The following is an 18,806-nucleotide window of genomic DNA, read 5'->3' on the forward strand; positions in this document are numbered from 1 at the left end:
GAGGATACGTGGGCTAATCCCGGCCGTTGTGAGCTGCTTGAACCATATGCAGAAGAATCGTCCTGGCCACTCCCAAGTGAATGGCGATCAGTAACTTTCCCCACTTGCGTGGACTTCTACACATGGAACCATCCTCCACCGTGTAAATCCAATTTGAAAGTCGTGGAATTAAGCCCCATGACCTACAGATCATGTTCCTGCTTGCGTATAAGGTATTGAGTGCTTTCTTCGTTCGTTCTTCCCATAGAGCTTCCGCGTTAGTTTGCTAAGCAACATTACTAGGTACATAGTATATAGTATATCTTGAGCTGTAGTGTGATGCTATCTAGCCTAGGTGGGATCCAGTTCGGAATCTTGTACTTCCTGACGAACAGTACTAAGCCCGTCTTCTCAGGAATGATTTTAGTCCCGCTTCAACTACCCACTTGCTTATCTTCTTAAGTGCGCCTTCAAGAACTTGACGCATGTTTAGGCATCTTCCTGAGAAGAGGATGGCCCCGTCATCTGCATAAGCAGCTAAATTTGGTCCTCCATTTCTCATTTTACGTAAGATCCTGTTTACTACCAGAGTCCATAGTAGATGAGAGAGTACACCTCCTTCTGGTGTGTGGCTCCAGCGCTCTCCAGTTAAAAATTTGCAGGTTAATACCATAAAAGAAAATAGTATCCAAAACTTCTCCAGAAGTTGGACCCTTAAACATCGAGACATTCCCCCTATTAACAAATTTACATGATTTTCTAATAGTTCAAGTTCTATATAATTCAAAAGGCAATCATCACGTTTGTTTATATCATTTCTGCCGAATTGAGGGTGGTGCGAGTTTGCATCCGCTCCTACAACTTTCAATTCCCACTGATGAGCTTCTCTCATGAGGTGCTTTAGTTCCATGGGTGACGCCTCGATGTTATGGGTCATGTATCAGGAGGCGAAGATCTTTTGTCCCTCGCCCTCCTATGAACAAAGTTAGAGTTAGTGTTTTTGTTCACTTAGATGGTAGATCGGCCTCTTTACCGCAGGTAAGTTAGGTTAGGTTAGGTAGTAATGGTTACCCAGAGAGTGGGCCCACTTGGACGAAAGAAGTTTGGTTCATTCTTTGTGATACCATTGCAAGAGGGGAAAAAGAGGTAACGGAAAAAACGATAGGACGAAAAGGAAAGGGGTGGGGAATGTTGAGTATTTGTGGACTATGAATGGTGACTAATTTGCGGTTGTGTTAGCCACTTTATGCTGCTGATGAAGTTCATCAGGTTTTTGTTATCAAGACCTGCTATATCAGCAGGCGCAGAAAGAAGTGAGAACCAGATGCTTTAATCTTAGTTATTGCAAAGCCCATCCTTCTAGGAGAAGAGCGCAGGTTGTCAAGGGGATCCCGATCCTCTCCTTTTGCGGGCACACCGCCTCACAGGTCCATTGTCGGGCCAGCTCGTCGGCTTCGCAGTTTCCTGCAATGTCACTGTGACCAGGTACCCAAATTATCATAATATCGAAGAATTCTGTTGCAATCGAGAGAGAGACCAGGCATTCCCTGACCAGTTTCGAATGCACCATAATAGAGCCTAGGGTCTTAATTGCCACTTGGCTATCGGAGTAAATACTTACCTTCTTAACAGTTATTACGCAAGTAAGTAACCAGTCAGCTGCTTCCTTAATGCCACCTCTGCTTGGGACATACTGCAGTGATCCGGTAACCTGAATTTGAGAGAGAAAATTGAATATACCTGTGATCCGAGAAGAAGTGGGTGTTAAGCAACCTCCAATCAGAAATTTAGTCTAACAATGAGAAGGAGGGCAGAGGAAGATCCAGCACTTCTTCCCTGGTTGCAGTAATGAAAGTGGGGTTCTTACCCCTGTTGCAAATAAACAAATCTTTGTTTAAAACAATATCAAAAAGTGGCTCACCCCTTGCATTAATATTAGAACTTCCCCAACAGGTATGGTGTGAGTTTGCATCATTAGAGGTGGCTCCACCTCGTCCTCATGCGCCATATAGGCCGACATCAGCCACAGCATTCCGGCAGGGCCCTCTAGGCTCACAGTCACAATGTCCTCATTGCTAAAATAAGGCCAAATAAATGCATTGAGTTCCTTCCTGATGAGCATGCAAGATCTTGGTTTACCTAACCCGCTTTACGCCATTAGTTTATATCTTTTCGTCCTGAGTTCAGAAATACCGCTGCTGCTGAGGCACGGCTCCTGGGTCAGAACTATATCAGCTCCACCTTGTTCGTAAGCGCAAATAATTCCTTTAAAAGGGCCATAGTGCCATCGGGCACAGCAAGGGCGGTCCAGGGGTTTCCCTTACTACCCTCATGAAGACGGCGGAGATGGCGGCGCTACTCTCTTCCATTCCTCCCTGGAAATGGCTCCGTCATCCCTACCGCTGTCCATGACTCCAAGGTGTTGTAGCCTGCCTCCTTAGCGGCTTTGCTATATGATTTGGGCAGACCGCCATCAGTCCTGGGTCTCTTTTCGAGGGGAACATCCTCCTCCTGGGATCGTTGCCTCTTTACCCCCGAATCCACTTGTGGCGCACTCACTCTCTTTCCTCTGCCTTCTTCCGCCCCCACGCAGAACCTGCCTGCCGCTAAATTAGGAAACGCAGGCAGGTCCGCCCCAAGTTCTTGCTGGAAGTCGTTTCCGACTTCCCCTCAGGGTCCTCCTCGTGTTCTACCTTACTAGTCGATTGCGACATTTTGCTGCCACTAGGAACTTCAGCCCTTTGGGCTGTACCCCGGGAGAACTCGCGAGGAAGCGATTTCGCACCTCCTGTCCTACGATAGATTTATTTAGGACTCGGCTCCGAGTTCCCGCTACCACCTGATTTTTTTGGTGTTTGTTTTGTTGCGCTTGTTGTGTTCGTATTCATGTTTTATTTTAAGTGGATCCGCCCTCGAAGCCGCTATCTAAAGCCCGTAAAGTGTAGTCGTCCCTTAGAGGTCCCATGCTTTTCTATGCCGCGGCAGGGAGTCCATGCGAAGGTTGACGCATGCCGTCATGAAGCATGCGTTCAGAGTCAGACCGGACGCAAAGACGGGAGTAATCTCAACCGCACCTACACCACCAACCTAATGGTCGGAGGCGACCACGGCATTAGCCCACCAGATATTTCTGTTAAGTTTCACCCTAACATATTCAGGTGGCAGAATCCCTCAACCACCAGCACAGGGGTCAAAAAAATCCTAATCGTAAAAAAAAGTAGGACTAGTCCAAAGACGAAAGCAGGGGTCGTCACCGTTCAAGTTTTCAGAAAGACCGTTAAGGCCGTAGATCATTTGGCGCTATCCAGGGTACACCACGCGGAGATGATCTGCCCTACAACCCGCAGGTAAGTAGAAAAGCTAAAAGTTGTGGAGCACTTTCCTATCCATTATAGGGACGTCAAGATTTTGTCGCTGAGCGGCTTCCGATTTTATCGTGTTGACTATACGCACCATATCACGAGGTATACACGAAATTAGGGCGATGAAGGTCAATTAATGCCACGGTCAACTGCTGTTGGCTATTTCGCTGGCCGTCATTTCTCTCCTGGAAGTAACAAGCTGGTCCACTGAGTTGACCAGTTCTGCGCCCGCTGGCGTTTGGCCACGGGTTTTTTCCTCATCGTTTTACTGCTTTCTTTTAGGCTCTTCAAGCTATTAGCGACTGCTTCCTCAATTTCGCTTACGAAGGAGAGATGCCCTCTGCCTTCCCCTATTGTTTCGTTTACCCATTTAAGGTCCTCTTGCTCCGAAATAGTGACCTTACCGCTTAGGCGCAGTTGGACGCGTATCGCTGCTTTATGTTGGGCAAGAGCTTCCTGTGGCTCCTTATTGCCCTTTTTCTTCGGCCTGCATGAAGCTGTGTTCACGATTGCCGGATTACAAACGCTCTCAAGGTCTGGGTCTGTATTGACTGCTGTACTTCGCATGGTCAATTTTTTACTCGTTTTTCCAGTAGTACAACAATCTTTCTGCCTGCATTCGCCCCAGCCGGGGTATGACCACTGGCAACACGCAGATTAGAACATGGCACCACTCCGACCCCGCCGGTGGTAGCAGCTACGTCTCTCACCGTCGTTTGGGCCAATATCCTGACCCGCTCTTTGTCCTTTTTAGCCCCCATATTGATTTTTATTTCGAGAACTCCTCCCTTAGCGTTTTATGCCTAGCCGCCTGGCACCTCTTGACCATGGTCACAGCAAGCAGGGGTGGGAGGAGAAAGAATGTAGAGACTCATTGCCCAGATGGAACCCTCGCGAGGGTTAGGTCAGAGGATTTTTGCACCTAACCCACAGGGTGTTAACAATGGAAGTCAACAAGAAGAAAATTCGGAATATTTTACAATTTTTCATTGGTAAAGGAGAAAATACAAGGCCGGCCGCTGCAATTGTGAATGCTGTTTACGTTGCCGAGCAGCTAATTACGTGCAATTTTGCTTTCGTCGATTCAGTTCAGTATGTTAGTGGACGTAGCATGCCTAAGAGCCAAGGATCGACCATAAAGCAGTTTAAAACCATTTTCGCAAACCTGGATTCAAATAAAAAGCTCGATGTTTGGGAGCCGCACCAATTTTCACCAAAAAAATGATAGATCGAATTTCCATCGGCGAAGCCTTGGCCAACAAGAATTAAATCGACCCATTTCTTAAACGAATATTGACTGGGGATGAGAATTGGGTCACATCCGACAATATTGTGCGAAAATGATCGCGGTCAAAGCGTGATTAAATTTTGAAATGCTTGAACGGTGGTCAAACCAGGACTAACGACTAAGATTCTACTGTGTTAATTATAGTTTGTTGTTATAGAGCACTCTGTGCTCATTGAAAACCAGTTATTACTTGTGGTTATGGAACACTATGTGCTCATTGAAAACCCCAAGTTATTTCTTTTGGTTATGGAGCACTATGTGCTCATTGAAAACAAGTTATTGCTTGTGATTATGGAGCACTATGTGCTCATTAAAAACACCAAGTTAAGTTGGTTTATTAAAGAGGTAATTACGACTACAAACTTACAAATAATTTCACCTTCTTATATGTCCCTATTCTTGGCACAATTCGGTGACGGTGTTGCTGTTGGTGTAGCTCGCGCTGACGATGCTGTTGTGGACGTTTCCGCTGTTGGTTCAGATTGCGCTTACGTGGTTGTTGTAGCAAATTTCGGTGAGGCCTTCGACAGGCCATTTTCTCCAATTCTGACCACAAACTGTAATCCAATGGGTTCAGATCTGGGCTTCCAGACGGTCAATCTTCTATGAACGCAGTAATATTTTTTTAGCCACTGCTGGGTAGTTTTTGTCTTATGGGCTGGATCGAAATCTTGCTGGAAGATCAAACGCTCTCCATTGAAAAGACAGTCTTTACCACATATGGAGATCATCTCTAACTAGTCTTCACATGCATCTGGTCTATACATTCATCTCCATGATTCTCTGCTTTCTAAGGGTCCTTTTTGGTTGCACTGGTTCGAACCACGCGACGAAGACCACTTCTCTTTCTGTCTGTCACTTCAGACGCTTGGCAAAACGATTGATCGGGCGGTAAACAAATATTCTCGAAACATTGATGTAAGTTTTGTCAGCAATTTGTAAATTTCAGTTGCACTTTTACCACACTTATATAATGCAATCACTGCAATGGGATTTCCCTTAGCTCCCCAGTTAACAAGCGAAATTTGCCTCGAAACTCAGTACCTAAATTAACTGAGTATATAAGTAGACAATGCATACGAACAAAAGCAAAAATAACAGAGCTTTTTTCTGAGAATTTGTTCTCACCGTATGCTCTGTAAAATTTGTCACAGAATTTATGACAAGACTAAGTACTTATGTTGTGAACCAGTATGATTTTATCACCGATAGGCCAACAATAAACAATATCGCAGTTTTTCTGAAGACTATACTTCGGCCACCGTTGCCGAATGGATTGGTGTGTGACTACCATTCGGAGTTCAGAATAAAAAATAAAAAAAATAACTGCCATTCGGAGTCGGCTGTAGGTCCCTCCATTTGTGAAACAACATCAAGACGCACGCGACAAATAGGAGGAAAAGCTCGCCCAAACACACAAAAAGGGTGCAACTGCTAACGATTTGCGGACGTTGTTGGGGCATAATAGCAGAGAATGTTAATGCAATGAGAAGGAGCAAATGTTAAATGAGCTTTTTTCGAGTACTAATTTGTAGATTCATACTAAGGTAATTTCAAATTCAACTTTGCTCACTAGTGGGGAATTGTAGATATTTACCACACGAGTGACGCGAGTGAAGGGTTTCTATATTTACTTACCACGCTAGGACAGGCATTTTTCAGATTTTTTCTGCGTTTACCAAACTACTGAGGAATTTCATAAGATTTTTCGGCACACCACTAAGGAAATCGACTTATTTCATGCCCACAGCGAAGCGAATAAATTTGCGATTAAGAAGGCAGTTAATTTGTGGTGCAGAAGCTAAAGTCGGCGGAATTATTCGTTTTGTTTTTTGGCACGTATTTAATTCAGGTTCAAGTCCTGAAGTCATATTTTTTTTCTTGCACATTTTTTTTTACAATTCAAACCAGGAAAGTTTGGTAAAATTTTTGAGTTTATTTTAATTAAAATTTCTTTAAAATACTGTTTTTTTTGTATTTCATAAATGGAAATTTCCTTTCGGTATAAAATAGTTCACACTGGATATGACCTGATTTTTATATAAATCAATCAAAACAGAAAATATGTATGTACATATGTCTTTAATCTCTTTCATCAAATCCAAATTATATTGATGAGAAAATATTATTCTAATATCCGTCCAGAAAGCCAAATGCGCATACACAGACACATATGCATATAATTACGCATGCAAACTTTCAACTAACGCAGAATATGTGCATATAAAACTGCGAATCGAATAAATGAGTGATTTAGAAAATTTCATTAGTAATTATAGTTTAGCGCAATCGTGAAAGACGTGTCGTGTATGCAGTATATCGTGCCATATTTGACTCAGGTTCAAGTCCTGTACACAGTTTTTTGTTCGATATTTGTATTTCATTTTTTATATTTGGTTTAATTAGAATTGATTTAAAATAGTGTATTCAGGTTTTTCTAATACCTGTTATTTAGAAATTTATTTTCTATATAACATTATTCATACTTCTTTTGAATTAATTTATAAGTAAAACAGCCATAAATTCAATCATATGAATATGCATTCCTATATTTAATCTCTTCAGTCAAATCTGAACTACTTACATACACATATTGATGAGAAAATATTCTAATATCCATGGATGCATCCAGAAAGCCAAACGCGCATACACGCATATTCATACAAATATATACAAACCTTCATCGAACGCAAAATGTATGCATATAAAAAACAACAACTGCGACCGTCTTCTTGTCCGTCAGTGAACAGATGGGATATGTATACCCTATGAGCAAAAAGAACCGGGAAGGGGATGTTGACTGTTTTCTTCGATTGCCAAGGCATAGTCCACCATGAGTACTTTCCATCGGGCCAGACAGTCAATAAAGAATATTATTTATCCGTTTTGAAGCCTTTGAGAGATGCTGTATGTTGCAAACGGCCGGAAATGTGAGCAAACAATTCTTGGATTTTGCATGATGGTAACGCGCCATCGCACTGATCACAGAGAATCCGACGAAGGAGCTGTAGGCCATGTCGGCCTGCCGGGGGTGTTTGGAAGACTGGGTTAAACGTTGGCACATGTGTGTTGCTTCAGACGGGTCATATTTTGAAGGAGATAATATAAATTTGCTTTAAATTTAACTCTGTTTTGTTTAATTTAAACAGTTCCGGTACTTTTTGATCATAGGGTACATATATGCGGCTTTGCGGATAGAAATGTGTGATTCGCTGGAATTGTTCAAGGCTTCTAAGTCGCATTAACTCGCGACTGTCGCACAGTTAGAAGACATATTTACATACATATAAGGGGCATACATACATACGGAGCCGCGGCCACTCGACACGACAAAAATTCAAGATTTATCAAATATTGGAAATAAATCCACGCGAAATATTCCAATATTGACTATTTTCGAATGGTCGCGAAAATTGGCATATGGGCGGCTCGTTTTATGAATGAAATTGAAATATGAGCTCTAACTTATGAATGAACTTTTTGTTTTTGTTCTAAATTGTTCAGCGCCGTCGCTGATAGAATCATGGCCGCTGCGACTGCGTCTACGAATGTATTTTGTTTTTGTAGTCGCTAGGCTTAGATTTTAGCTTTGGGCGGCATGCGCATGTGAGGTATGTGTTTTTGTTGTGTTCTAGAACATTTTAGAATGTGTGGTGGCAAAGCGGCCATCGCGTTGTGCTTGCTGTTGCTTTTGCGTCTATCAAAGTATTGTGTTTTTGTAAGTACAATATTAGGAATATCGACTGGTGAAAGACAAAAGTACACGGAAGCAAGAAGGGAGCGCTGTGCTCGCGCATATGTACATATATGTATGCTTGAATGTATGAACGTGCATGGATGTTGTAACACATGAATACAATTATTTTGTAGGAAGTTTAGAAGGCAAGTAGGTATATATGTACAATATGTATATATGCTACGACATAAAGTGGGTATATATACATACATAGAGCAGAATTGTTTTTGCACTTGTTAGGAAGAAACTCGTTCACTAGTGCCTATGTGTATTTGATTTCTTGTAAGAATGTGACGTGCTGTGACATGTGTACATACATAAGTCAAGGTTATTGGGCATACATGCATATGTACATATGTATGAAAGGAAGATGATGTTCTTATGCTTGTGCATTATTGTTTTTCATATACAAATGTACATACATACATATGTATGTAAATGCTGCAGAATACATACATAAACTATAAATTGACATACAATATAAAATAAGTGTTGATTTATTTTAAACCGTTCTTTTTTCTGAATGCAAATATGTACCTCCTATTGACATGTACATACATATTATGTATATTGTCATGTACCATCATTTATGTACATATAGAGTATACGTTCATTTATGAATGTATGTAATGAAAAACTTCATGAATTACTTTCAGAATTTATTAAAACTTATTCGCGTCGCGCGCTTACATATCTACGTAGACATCACAAACCTTTGTTCACAACGCAGGCGCAGAAATAAACGCTCTGCCTATTTATCCTCCCCACGTGACTCGCCATCAATTCCCGGCGCAAACTTTTTTTTATTCATTTTTTTTTTTTTTAATTCGTTTTTTCTTTTATAATGTAATTGAAAAAAAATTATGTAATAAATTTTACGTATTCGCTTATTATTTCAAAAATACGAAAATAGTAAAAATTTAATTCGTTTAATGTCGAGGTGAAAAAGTCAGTGAGGTGTCTATAAACTCGGTGTGCTAAATTTCCTTATTACAAATCTTTCAAATCTCAATTGTACTAAAAAAAGCTAACAGTAACATTTGCACCTTCTCATTGCATTAACATTCTCTGATAATAGCTGAGAATGTTAATGCAATGAGAAGGAGCAAATGTTAAATGAGCTTTTTTCGAGTACTAATTTGTAGATTCATACTAAGGTAATTTCAAATTCAACTTTGCTCACTAGTGGGGAATTGTAGATATTTACCACACGAGTGACGCGAGTGAAGGGTTTCTATATTTACTTACCACGCTAGGACAGGCATTTTTCAGATTTTTTCTGCGTTTACCAAACTACTGAGGAATTTCATAAGATTTTTCGGCACACTACTAAGGAAATCGACTTATTTCATGCCCACAGCGAAGCGAATAAATTTGCGATTAAGAAGGCAGTTAATTTGTGGTGCAGAAGCTCAAGTCGGCGGAATTATTCGTTTTGTTTTTTGGCACGTATTTAATTCAGGTTCAAGTCCTGAAGTCATATTTTTTTTCTTGCACATTTTTTTTTTACAATTCAAACCAGGAAAGTTTGGTAAAATTTTTGAGTTTATTTTAATTAAAATTTCTTTAAAATACTGGTTTTTTTGTATTTCATAAATAGAAATTTTTTTTCGGTATAAAATAGTTCATACTGGTATGACCTGATTTTTATATAAATCAATCAAAACAGAAAATATGTACACCTAATTCTCTTTTTACAAGATAGATACGTTCCCAAAGAATTCGTGTAAAAAAAAATTCGTGTAAAAAGAGAATTAGGTGAAAACAATACTAAAAAATTCTTTTTAGAGTTCACTAAAGAATTTATTTCGTGTTTACACATTTTAATTCTTTAAATACGATATATTATAAGAAATAAATTATACTTTGAAAAAAAGAAAATAATATCTGAAATTCATTAATATAAAACAAGTAAAAATAATATTGTATAAACATAAAAAACTTTTATGCATTGTCACTTTCTGACAATAAACGCATACGTTTGCGTAAGACTAGAATATCACTGCCATCACTAGAATTATTTTGTTCATCATCTTGTGAAATTGTTTCTGGATTATCATCTCTAGGCTCCTGTGTTGATAATTCAGTAGTGTTTAGAAGGAAATCAGTCATTAAAGATTGTGTTTGATTTCGTGATAAACCTTTATAAAGTTCCCTGTAAGATGCCATTAATGATTTCAGTTCACGTTGAAATTTTGCAGCTCGTTCCTCATCAGGATCATGCTGTTGAAAATTATTACCTAATTTTCTGGCAAGATCAAGACCTTCTTTAATTAGAGTTGCATTTAAAATGGGAGGATCTTCTTCGTCATTATCGCTGTGTTCTCTGTCTTGATGAGTCTCAAGGGTGAGGTCTATAATTTCATTTTCGCTCAAGCTTTTATCAGCTAATAATTCCTCTATATCGGCAAATGATAGATCATCGAATACATCTCCACCAATTGTATGTGCCAGCGTTGTGATGTCAGTAAAAACAGCGTTATTATGGATGACAGGTTCAGGATCTTTGCTTTTGACACATTCTGGCCAAATATTTTTCCAACATGAGTTCAAGGTTGATGGCTTTAAGTCAGCTAACGCTAACCCAATTTGATTAATGCAGTCCATAATAGAACATTTTTTCCTCATATCAATGACTGTTAAATCCTCATTATGGTCTAGTTTGTCTACCACGTATTGGAATGAACGTTTTATGTAGTACTTTTTAAAAGTAGCAATGATCCCTTGGTCTAGCGGTTGTATTAAGGATGTAGTGTTAGGCGGATGATAGCAAAATTGCACATCTGGGTGCTCCAAGAGCGGATGGCAAGGTGCATTGTCTAGAATTAAAAGAACTTTAAATTCTAGACATTTTGCATTCATGTAGCGTCTAACTTCTGAAATGAAGTATTTCTGGAACCATTCTGTAAAGATTGCACTGGTCATCCATGCCTTTTTGTTTGCTGTCCAGTGAATTGGCAGTTTATTGAAATCTACACTTTTCATCGAGCGTGGTCTTAAAGCACGATTTACTAGCAGTGGTTTTAACATACGTTCTCCTGAAGCATTGGAACAAAACAACAATGTTACACGGTCCTTTGCTACTTTTAAACCACCGGCAGTTTTCTGCGATTTTGCAACATAAGTTCTGCTCGGCATTTTTTCCAAAAGAGGCCACTTTCATCTACATTCCAAACTTGATCTGGGGTGTATCCTCCATCTTCAATAATTTTTCTAAGTTTTTCAGGAAATTTTTTGGCAGCCAATTCATCTGCAGACGCAGTTTCTCCCTTAATTTTTACATTATGGAGAGCATGTCGTTTAAGAAAACCTGTCATCCAACCTGTACTTGCAGAAAATTCGGGTTGTTTTGACTGAGATGAAGTGCCTGGCTCAACTTCTTTAATACGTTTATAAATTCTTAATGCAGTTTGCTTGATAGCAATTCCATCTACTGTTATTCTTTTTTGTGATTTATCTTCAATCCACATTACCAAAGCTTTTTCCATCTTCTCTTTGACAACATCTCTTATGTATGACGATGATTTAGCACTTATTTTCGTTCCAGAACATACCGATTTTCTAATCGCAGTTTCATTTTTCTTGATCGTTCTTATGGTAGCTTCATGAATACCAAAATGCTTTCCTACAGCCGTTGCTCCTTGTCCTGTTGTAAGTTGATCTAAAATTTTAATTTTAGTATCTAAACTGATCGCCTTCCTCTTGGCTTTTATTACAGGTGAATTATGTGACATTGTGTTAAGGCTACCAAAATATTTTTCATATTAATAATGCAAACATTTGAAAATTATTTAAAGCTTACCTGTTATTGAGTTAATAAATCCATACGAGCACTAACTTTATTTTACTTATAATGTTTTAAATACTCACAACAACTAAGCGCCTTTTCTTTTCAACTCTCAAAACCAAACTAAATTACGTAAAAAGTACATTACGTCTTTACTCTATGCATAATTCGGGGAATCCCACTCATATACACATATTTTTATAGCAACAGCTGTACACGATAACAGCCCAAAGCCGCTCATCCTGTATAGATGCGATTACATGCTGATATTCTAAGATCCTAAACAAATAACCTAAACCGATATGCTAAAACAAAAATCCCAAACAATGAATCCGATTTGCTCTATGAGATTCAAGAAAAATTCATAAAATATTGAAAATCGTGTTAAAACAAAACAATTCGTGTAAAAAAAAATTTTTTTTCTCTTTTTAACTCGTGTTAAATCAAATTCGTGTAAAAAAAATTCGTGTAAAAAGAGAATTAGGTGTACATATGTCTTTAATCTCTTTCATCAAATCCAAATTATATTTATGAGAAAACATCGTTCTAATATCCGTTCAGAAAGCCAAACACGCATACACACATATGTACATATGCATATAATTACGCATACAACCCAGCAAGAAGAGTGGCGGTCAGGTTACCCTTCACGTAACCGCCACGCGTGGTCGTTAAACTATCACTAACCACGCCCCTTTACAATCACGTTGTTAAAAGCGTTGGGAAAATCGTGCCAAAAATTTTGTGTACGTGTGATTTTTTATCCCTTTCATACATATGGATTCGTTTGCCAGTGCCAGTTTCATATAAACGTAGCGACGAACAAAATAACTTTTAGGCCAGCGCCGGCAGCACAGCGCGATAGCCTAGCGGCTAGCAATGTGGGCTTCCGATCCAAAATCCTTGGTTCGAATCACAAAAAAAATTTTTTTTATACATTTTTTTTATTTTGTTTTATGATATGTTTATGAGGAGAATTTTTTCATGGCAGAAATACACTCGGTGTTTTGCCATTGCCTGCTGATGGGCGACCGCTATTAGAAAAATGTTTTTATTAATTTTGCTTTCACCGAGATTCGAACTGACGTTCTCTGTGTCAATTCTGAATAGTAGTCACGCACCAACCCATTCGGCTACGGCGCTTGTTTACTTTGACTGATGCAAAAATGAGGTAAAATATTTGAATGAAGTTTGCTTACTGCTTACACATTTTCCAAAGCTGACGGAGAATCAAAAAGAGGTGGTCTGTAAAGTCGGTTTACTGACGATAGTTTAACGTGATAACGTCATAAGAAAATACTGATTGAATGGTTGCATTTTTCAAAAGAAAATTTTAATTTTATTTGTTTGATAGATCTTTTGTATGGATATAGAGAATGAGTTAACATTAACATAACATAATATACTTTAACATAACATAACATAACACAACATAACACAACATAACACAACATAACACAACATAACACAACATAACATAACATAACATAACATAACATAACATAACATAACATAACATAACATAACATAACATAACATAACATAACATAACATAACATAACATAACATAACATAACATAACATAACATAACATAACATAACATAACATAACATAACATAACATAACATAACATAACATAACATAACATAACATAACATAACATAACATAACATAACATAACATAACATAACATAACATAACATAACATAACATAACATAACATAACATAACATAACATAACATAACATAACATAACATAACATAACATAACATAACATAACATAACATAACATAACATAACATAACATAACATAACATAACATAACATAACATAACATAACATAACATAACATAACATAATATAACATAACATAACATAACATAACATAACATAACAAATTACCACGTATTAAAGCACTTATCAACAGCTTTCATTTGATACCCATATTGTACATACACAACCAAAGGTTACCCGGGTCCACGTTTTGATTTATATCTCGAGACCCCAGTCACGGAGCGGCATGAAAAATACTCTGTACTAAAGCATTCACCAACAGCTTTCATTTGATACCCATATTGTACATACACATCCGAAGGTTACCCGGGTCCACGTTTTGACCTATATCTCAAGACCCTATCTACCAATAGGTATTCAAACTATACGGAAATCATCTTCAATACCTACTTAACAATGTGTGTAAGTTTGGTTTAATTCGGTTCAAAGACACGGCGGGTCCACGTTTTGGCATATATTTCGAGACCCTAGTCATCAATAGGTATGAAAATTACCCCGTATTAAAGCAATTATCAACAGCTTTCATTTGATATCCATATTGTATAAACATATTCTAGGGTCCACGTTTTGGTCTCTATCTCGAGACCCTAGTCACGGAGCGGATGGAAATACTCTGAACTAAAGAATCCACCAACAGCTTCCATTTGATACCCATATTGTACATACACATCCGAAGGTTACCCGGGTCCACGTTTTGACCTATATCTCGAGACCCTGTCTACCAATAGGTATCCAAACTATACGGAAACCATCTTCAATACCTCCTTAAAAATGTGTGGAAGTTTGGTTTAATTCGGTTCAAAGACACGGCGGGTCCACGTTTTGGCATATATTTCGAGACCCTAGTCATCAATAGGTATGAAAATTACCCCGTATTAAAACACTTATCAACAGCTTTCATTTGATATCCATATTGTACAAACACATTCTAGGGTCCACGTTTTGGTCTCTATCTCGAGACCCTAGTCACGGAGCGGATGGAAATACTCTGAACTAAAGCATTCACCAACAGCTTCCATTTGATACCCATATTGTACATACACATCCGAAGGTTACCCGGGTCCACGTTTTGACCTATATCTCGAGACCCTGTCTACCAATAGGTATCCAAACTATACGGAAACCATCTTCAATACCTCCTTAAAAATGTGTGGAAGTTTGGTTTAATTCGGTTCAAAGACACGGCGGGTCCACGTTTTGGCATATATTTCGAGACCCTAGTCATCAATAGGTATGAAAATTACCCCGTATTAAAGCACTTATCAACAGCTTTCATTTGATACCCATATTGTACATACACATCCGAAGGTTACCCGGGTCCACGTTTTGACCTATATCTCGAGCCCTTTTTCCAAAATAAAATATAGTCCATGTTACTCGTGATGTAGCTTTCGAATGGTGAAAGAATTTTTAAAATCGGTCCAGTAGTTTTTGAGCCTATTCATTACAACCAAACAAACAAAGTTTTCCTCTTTATAATATTAGTATAGATATGGTAAATATTACCATACATTTTTTCCTTCATATATAATAAAAAAATAATAATAATAACATTAAAACAACAGGTATTATTAACAAACTTGGTTTTATTTTAAATTCTTCAAGTGAATCAAATTAATAATAATCAATAAGAAGGCATATGCAAATACAAATACGTGAATTTATATATGTACATATGCGCATATACATACATATATACGCTCATTTAAGTAGGAGAGAGCAAGATGTCGAACGTTGCCGTTCGTTTGCTTTGTTTGCTTTGTCGTTCCTTCCGCGCTTTCGCTTGCAGTCCATTCAATGCAATGAGCAAGGTAACACTAATGAGCAAGGTAACACTAAAGAGCAAGGTAACACTAATATGAGCAAGGTAACTACATATGAGCAAGGTAACACTAATGAGCAAGGTAACTACATATGAGCAAGGTAACGACACATTTTTTCGTGCGTGCAGCCTGTTAAATCGAATTATAAGACGTTATCACGTCAAAAAAAGTCGATTGTGTTAGAGTTTCGGTGACGCCCCAGCAAAACCTGCGTGCATATGTGTTTATAACAAATAAAAAAGTGTAATTGTGTTAGAGTTTCGGGCACGTAGGTTTTGCTGGGAAACTTTCAACTAACGCAGAATATGTGCATATAAAACTGCGAATCGAATAAATGAGTGATTTAGAAAAGTTCATTAGTAATTATAGTTTAGCGCAATCGTCAAAGACGTGTTGTGTATGCAGTACATCTTCCCATATTTGACTCAGGTTCAAGTCCTGTACACACTTTTCTTTGTTCGATATTTTTATTTAATTTTTTGTATTTGGTTTAATTAGAATTGATTTAAAATAGTGTATTCAGGTTTTTCTAATACCTGTTATTTAGAAATTTCTTTTCTATTTTTCTATATAACATTATTCATACTTCTTTCGAATGGATTTATATGTAAAACAGCCATAAAGGCAATCATATGAATATGCATTCCTATATTTAATCTCTTTAGTCAAATCTGAACTACTTATATACATACACATATTGATGAGAAAATATTCTAATATCAGAGAATGTTAATGCAATGAGAAGGTGCAAATGTTACTGTGAGCTTTTTTTAGTACAATTGAGATTTGAAAGATTTGAAGTAAGGGAATTTAGCACACCGAGTTTATAGACACCTCACTGACTTTTGCCCACACAAAAATCAGAAACACCACACATCTTTCACCTCAACACACAACACATTTCTCACCTCGACATTAAACCAATTAAATTTTTACTATTTTCGTATTTTTGAAATAATAAGCGAATACGTAAAATTTATTACATAATTTGTTTTTTCAATTACATTAAAAAAAAAACGATTTAAAAAAAAAAAATTTATAAAAAAAGTTTGCACCGGGAATTGAACTCGAGTCTAACATGTGGCGAGGAAAAATAGGCGGTGCGTTTATTTCTTCGACTGCTTATTTTTTTACCATGTTGTTACTTTTGAAATGATAAGCGGATACATAAAATTTATTACAAATTTTTTTACGATTACATTAAAAAAAAAATTTTTAAATCGAAAAAAAAAAAATTTCCACCGAGAATTGATGGCGAGTCACGTGGGGTGGATAAATACGCAGAGCGTTTATTTCTGCGCCTGCGTTGTGAACAAAAGGTTTTGTGCATGCGCGCGACGCGAATAAATTTTAATAAAGTTCTGAAAGTAATTCATGAAATTTTTCATTACACACATATGCACATAAATGAACGTATACTTTATATGTAAATAAATGATGGTATATGATAATATACATAAGTACATAATATGTAAGTACATGTCAATAGGAGGTATTTGCATTCAGAAAATAAAACGGTTTAAGATAAATCAACACTTATTTTATATTGTATGTCAACTTATAGTTTATGTATTCGACAGCATTTACATACATATGTATGTATGTACATTTGTATATGAAAAACAGTAATGCACAAGCGCAAGAACATCATCTTCCTTTCATACATATGTACATATGCATGTATGCTCAAATAACCTTGACTTACGTATGTACACATGCCACAGCACATCACATTCTTACATGAAATCAAATACACATACGCACTAGTAAACGAGTTTCTTCCTAACAAGTGCAAAAACAATTCTGCTCTATGTATGTATATATACCGACTTTATGTCCTAGCATATATACACATATATACGAGTATACCTACTTGCCTTCTAAACTTCCTACAAAATAATTGTATTCATATGTTACTACATCCATGCACGTTCATACATTCATGCATATATGCGCGAGCACAGCGCTCCCTTCTTGCTTCCGTGTACTTTTGTCTTTCACCAGTCGATATTCCTAATATTGTACTTACAAAAACACAATACTTTGATAGACGCAAAAGCAACAGCAAGCGCAACGCCATGGCCGCTTTGCCACCACACATTCTAAAATGTTCTAGAACACAACAAAAACACATACCTCACATGCGCATGTCGCCCAAAGCTAAAATCTAAGCCTAGCGACTACAAAAACAAAATACATTCGTAGACGCAGTCGCAGCGGCCATGATTCTATCAGCGACGGCGCTGAACAATTTAGAACAAAAACAAAAAGTTCATTCATAAGTTAGAGCTCATATTTCAATTTCATTCATAAAACGAGCCGCCCATATGCCAATTTTCGCGACCATTCGAAAATAGTCAATATTGGAATATTTCGCGAGGAATTATTTGCCAATATTTGATAAATCTTAAATTTTTGTCATGTCGAGTGGCCGCGGCTCCGTATGTATGTATGCACCCTTATATGTATGTAAATATGTCTTCTAACTGTGCGACAGTCGCGAGTTAATGCGACTTCCAGCGAATCACACATTGCTGTCCGCACAGCCGCATATATGTATGTACCTTATGATCAGAAAGTACCGGGAATGTTTAAATTAAACAAAACAGAGTTAAATTTAAGGCAAATTTATATTATCTCCTTCAAAATATGACCCGTCTGAAGCAACACACATGTGCCAACGTTTAACCCAGTCCTCCAAACACCCGCGGCAGGCCGATTTGTATTCTCTTTGATCAGTGTGATGGCGCGTTATCATCATGCAAAATCTGAGAATTGTTTGCTCACATTTCCGGCGGTTTGCAACACACAGCATCTCTCTAAGGTTTCAAAACGGATAAATAATATTCTCTATTGACTGTCTGGCCCGATGGAAGGTACTCATGGTGGACTATGCCTTGGCAATCGAAGGAAACAGTCAACATCACCTTCCCGGTTCTTTTTGCTCATAGGGTATACATATCCCATCTTTTCACTGACGGACAAGAAGACGGTCGCAGTTGTTGTTTTTTATATGCATACATTTTGCGTTCGAT

At 37.8% G+C, this 18,806-nt stretch overlaps 1 protein-coding gene across 1 annotated transcript; it reads right to left on the bottom strand.

Annotated features, from left to right (window-relative positions):
* Window positions 1–10,309: 10,309 nt before the first annotated feature.
* Window positions 10,310–11,503, bottom strand: LOC128870356 (tigger transposable element-derived protein 1-like). Its single transcript, XM_054112970.1, has one exon. It carries the CDS (start codon window positions 11,501–11,503, stop codon window positions 10,310–10,312), a length of 1,194 nt encoding a protein of 397 aa, XP_053968945.1.
* Window positions 11,504–18,806: the final 7,303 nt, after the last annotated feature.

Source organism: Anastrepha ludens, chromosome X (genome assembly GCF_028408465.1).
Source record: "Anastrepha ludens isolate Willacy chromosome X, idAnaLude1.1, whole genome shotgun sequence".
Lineage (NCBI taxonomy): Eukaryota > Metazoa > Arthropoda > Insecta > Diptera > Tephritidae > Anastrepha > Anastrepha ludens.